Source organism: Lathyrus oleraceus, chromosome 1, assembly GCF_024323335.1.
Source record: "Lathyrus oleraceus cultivar Zhongwan6 chromosome 1, CAAS_Psat_ZW6_1.0, whole genome shotgun sequence".
NCBI lineage: Eukaryota > Viridiplantae > Streptophyta > Magnoliopsida > Fabales > Fabaceae > Lathyrus > Lathyrus oleraceus.
This window is the reverse complement of record NC_066579.1, coordinates 449270491-449275857: the sequence shown is the minus strand read 5'-3', so window position 1 is coordinate 449275857 and position 5367 is coordinate 449270491. Positions and strand designations below refer to the sequence as shown.

General features: G+C 35.3%; 1 protein-coding gene across 1 annotated transcript; it reads right to left on the bottom strand.

The window, feature by feature from the left end:
- Positions 1-2179: 2179 nt before the first annotated feature.
- LOC127115245 (uncharacterized) lies at positions 2180-2853 on the bottom strand. Its single transcript, XM_051046833.1, has 3 exons — positions 2703-2853; positions 2359-2489; positions 2180-2287 (listed from the first exon to the last, which is right to left on the bottom strand). Exons 1-3 carry the CDS (start codon positions 2851-2853, stop codon positions 2180-2182), a joined length of 390 nt encoding a protein of 129 aa, XP_050902790.1.
- Between the last annotated feature and the right edge of the window lie 2514 nt (positions 2854-5367).

Below are 5367 nucleotides of genomic sequence, written 5' to 3'. Positions count from 1 at the left end.
GAGTGAAAAAATTTCACTTTCCATTTCAATTCCGGAAAACCCAACAATCAGACTTCCAGTTCTTTAACTTTCCACACAGGAGAGCTTTATAGTGAGTTATTTGGTTTGTTATTTGGTCAGTTTACACTCCGGATAACTTGGGGTATACCTATTTGGTTCGTATTTATTCTTCACCGGATAACTTACCATTATGGTATCCGGTTTGTAACATTTCTGGAGAACTTAGTTCTTAGTTTTCCGGTTTGTTGTTTTTGACACACAAAAATTAGTGGCTCGCATTAGAGGTCGGGACATGAGCATTTTTCAATGATATGGTGAAGGAAGACAAACTCAACAACCGAAGGATCAAGATGAAGATCAAATAGCTGCACCTGAGCCCCTTCCACTGTGTCCAGCGTTCCCCGAAAGGTCATCCGACATGTCTCTTCTGGTGAGGTATCAGGACCACGTTGCTCACCATTTGTGGTTAGGCGAAGTAAATTAATCTATGACATTTTATGTTGAATCAAATTAAATGTTAATTATTTATATTTTATAACATATATTATGAATTATTTTCAGGAGATACGTCCGAAGAAAGAGTTGAAGATTATTCTACATGGCAGTAAATTGATCAGATGGGTTTCGCACAGTCTCCCATCGATGATAGAGAGATGGTTTTTTGATTCTGGTTTATCCTTTCTATAGAGAACCAATTTATCAAGGATAGATTAGAATTTAGTATCAGTATTTGTGGAGAGATGGCATCCATAAACATCGTCCTTTCATATGCCATTTGGTGAGATGATCATTTCTTTGGACGATGTTTCTTGTCTGCTTCATTTACCGTGTAAGGGGAGTTCTGTAACCCTAAACAAGGTTTAACTGATTTTGATGTTATTACTCATGCTATTGATCTGCTCGGTGTTTCATTGGAGGAGGCAGCTGAAGAGGTTCATGGTTGTAGAGGTCCTTATTATAAGTTGGATTGGTTGAAGCTGATATTTATGCGTCAGCAAACTGAGAGTAGATTTGACTGTGCAACTAAAGTTTATATGTTGTTGGTAGGCTGCACCATTTTTTTGACAAGATCTTTACTCTTGTAGAGGGAAAGTATTTATCACTATTTCGGGACTTTCCTGGATGTGGTAGATATTGTTGGGGACAGCTGCATTTGTCACATTCTACAAATAACTAGGAGATACTTCCTTGTACAATTGCAAGCAGCTTGGGGGATATGCCTCTCTGCTACAAATATAAATGTTTTATTTTAATTTTATTTACACTTATATTAGCTTATTTATAATACTTTTAATTGATAATATTCATGTTGTGTTACAGTGTTGGATTCATGAGTATTTTCCAGTTGTATGCAAGAGAGGATTTTCTAAGATTGCTGGTATCAATAGTCCACTTCATAGGGCGATGAAGTGGATGTACAAGCAAGGCCCACAAAAGGTTGATGGATCGACACCTGTTGATGTCATTTGGCGCCCTTTTGAGGATCTCAAATAACACCGGACATTTGATGATATATGCTTGTATAGGGGTTGCCTGAAATGGTATGTACATTTGTTCTATACTTATCTGACAAATGTTTGTCTTAGTTTGGATACAGGAAGTACATACCATCTATGCCTTCTGATGTTGACACACTTAATGTGGTTTTAATGGATTACATATCATGCGAGCATGATTGAAGTGATCTGTTCGACCATTTTTATAGAGAGTCCATATGATATGGTGGTCGATTACTTGGATTGGTACTACAGGATGTGACATCCTCATTTGGTACCACCACCTTTGAGGAAGGTCAGACAGGTCTTGGTTCCTAACTATGATGCAAGACCGTTATATTTAAGGTTGTTACATATTTCACATGAGCTTCGTCGCTATCTACATCGTCACGGGACGAAAGAGCATGACGATGATTTTGCCGAGGTCTTTCGAGCATTACGTATAACTTTGGATGGATCGGTACCTCAGGTCGGACCAGTACCTTATACTGGTGAGGACGATGATGATTTATGTATTATTCAAACTTATATAGTATTCTTTAGATTTATGTAGTATAATCCAAAACATACCATGAATTAAATATAACATGAAGTTAATTGTCAATACAAACCAAAATATAAAAATCATATTACAATCATAATCTAACATATTTCGACACCACATGCGTAAGGTGTTACCAATGTTATAACTGTCCAACAAATCCTATCATCCAAGAAGTTGCATCTAATGTGCGATACTTTTTCCAATCCAATGTGACTGGTGGCAAGGGAAATCCTTCATTCATGTTTATCTGTTAAGAAAATTAATAAGTAAGACATAAATGAAAGATAAGTAATTATAATAACAAACATGGATATTTACCTGAACCCAATGGTCTTGGTTTACAAAACCAATGCAGTAAATGGACACATTTGGTGAATGTGAAGTTGTCATAGGAAAGAGAGTCAAACTATTATAACCCAATGAGACAAGAATGATGTTATACCGATTTTCTATCACATAACAAATATTTAGTTATGTCATCCATTTATCTAGTGGTTGGGGACTTAAAGATGATATCATCAAGGATTATCTCACTTTTGAGAAGCGGCTTCCAAATAAATTCTCATAGAGACTGCTTCTGAAACCTCTAATTTCATTATCCAAATCACGACTAACCATTAACCAATCAAAGGTTGCATGTACTTATTTTTTTTTGTACATACTGTCCATAATCAACACATTAGGAAACATATTCAACAACTTCATTGATTCTGGATGGGCCCATAAGATATCTCTCACAAATTCTGACTCATCTTTTTTCCTACTCCAATAAACATGATTAGAATCCTCTATCATCTTAAACAAATGTTGCATTTCCGTTCTAGGACCCCTGATGTATTTTTGAATATTACTCTTATTTTTATATATTTGGGTGATCCAAGTCAGATTCTTCGGATCTCGTTCTTGCAATGACAACAATATGTGTCTTGGTGGAACATGACATTTTGTCAAATCAGTAATATGTTGTTATTCATCAGCATTAAGTCGACCTACAAATGAATGACCTTCAAATTTATCCGGTAAACCATGGTCGTGAAGTCCATATTTTACGTTAATCTTCCAACCAAAACCATCTTTTGATGGTGTTAACCTAAATTTAAATGGACAACCACATTTCTTGGTAGCACTTTGTGTTTCACTATCTCCTTTTTTGTATTTTCCACCTCTATCACAACCAAATATAACTTTACCACTTCTTCCTCTCTTGCCAGTTTTGGTGTCCGAACGGGTTATTATAACAGTAACTTTATTCCTGATTCCAACCTCTCTAATCCACCTAGTCGTCTCTTCTCGTGTATCAAATTTTTTTGTAATCGAGAATATCTCAGTGGTATGTTTGGTTTTTATTGCATATCATCAAAGGAATATCCATATCCGCTAAACACAAGTGCGACAAAAATTAATAAAATTTTAAAAAAAAAATTAAAAATGTGTTCCGGATCTCTTATTATCAAGAAATACGGTTACTAAAAAATAACACTGGAACTCTTCGTTGTAAGTTATCCGGAACTTAAAAAACATACACCGGAAAACTCATGTTGAAGTTATCTGGATTAAATAATGTGAACCGGATAACTAACCAACAAGTTATCCGGTGTGATAAATTCAAAAACCGTATATCATTCCTTTAAGTTTTTCGGTTTGATTAAAAAACATACCAGATTTCTTTACCTTAAGTTATCTGATTAGCGTCGTAAGGTTCGCAACAATAATTTTTGACTGATTTGACTGAATAGTAAAAAGTAAAAAAATTAAAGTAAACTTAAAAAGGGTACATTTGGAATATTTGCAAAATTGTTGGGGTATATGGATAAGTGTGGGGGTGTGGGGTAAAATTTTATTTAACTTGTCACCCCCCATTTATACCTGACACCCCCCATAGTTTTAAATTTCCAAAACTATCCTTGACTAAAAATTGAATGAAATTTTTGGTAGGCAAAATCAAAATTTTCGGTACAAACAAAATTTCTGGTATATCAGAACTTTTGAAATTTCTGGTAAGTTACAATTAATACCCGAAATTTGAAATTTATCATTTGATATCGGGAATTTCAACCAAAGTGAAATTTCTGATAGTGTTATTTGTTTGAAATTTTAAACGCTCAGAATTATGTTGATAATTTTGGATGGTTGTGGTTGCAGCGACAACTTTGTGTGGTCCAGAGTAAATACAAAGTTGTATAAATAGGGGGGTCACCTGTTGTTTGATAAAAACATCTAAAAACATGTTTATTCCTCAATTTTTGATTAAGGTATAAGTTTACTTCAACGAAGCTTCACCTTTCGTAGAGTTACAACTTCCAGATGGCACCACATCTCTCATCGACCTGACGTCCAAGTTGAATGAATTGTTGCCTGACACTAAAATAGAAAGGTGAGAAAGATCGAGTTTCGTGAAGATTAGATTGATACTGACAGGAGGGTGAAATACAACCTCATTAAGTTGAAGATTGATGAGATGTGAAGGATATGTGGATATCATTTTGTCGTAGGTTAACAAAGGGGACGATCGAGGTAGATGCTAAGATTTCAAGGTCTATCGATGACATAATGAAGTTGATGAAATGCACATAATCATCTGGCAGTGTCAAGTTTTTCTTATTTATCACTGTTTTTTAAAGTTATGTTTAAGTTATGTAATCCATTATCAAATGTTACTTTATGTTGATGTTGCAGGAATGGAAGATCAAAAATATTATCTGATAAAAAAGTTTCTGAGGAAGATGTTTGAGTAATATACAAATAATACATAATATACAAAAGATGTTTAAATAGGCCCCCACAGGCTATGTGTGCAGCCCAAGATAATCCAGTATAAAGCTCGCCATGTGGGTTTACAAAAACCACGAGGTTATTGTAAGACCCCAATTTTGTCCCTAAGGTCCCTCATGGCATCATATCATATCATCACATTGCCTCAAGGATCATTGTGCACCTTGCCTCCTTCCTTGTGGGTTGGTTATCTTTCTTGAGAGTGATTCTTGATCACCAAGCATGTTTTGCATTTGTATATTATTGCTTTTCTTTTGCCACTAAACAAAAGTACAAAAATATGTCATCTAACCTTTGTCTTGCAGGTGAAGCAATCACAGGTCAAAGCAGTCAAAGGCATTCATTGAGTAATAAGTGGTGGCCATTCTTGAGAATTTGGACCCCACAATCATTCACAAGAGCTTACATGAGCTATGTTATCATTTTGAAGCAAAATCCCAAGTGGTAGAGGCTTGAATTTCATCTGAACATTGTCAGGTCATCTGAAGACCTAGAAAGTCAACTGCCAAGTCAACGGGTGGATTTGGAGGTGGGAAGTGATTATAAATACTTCAT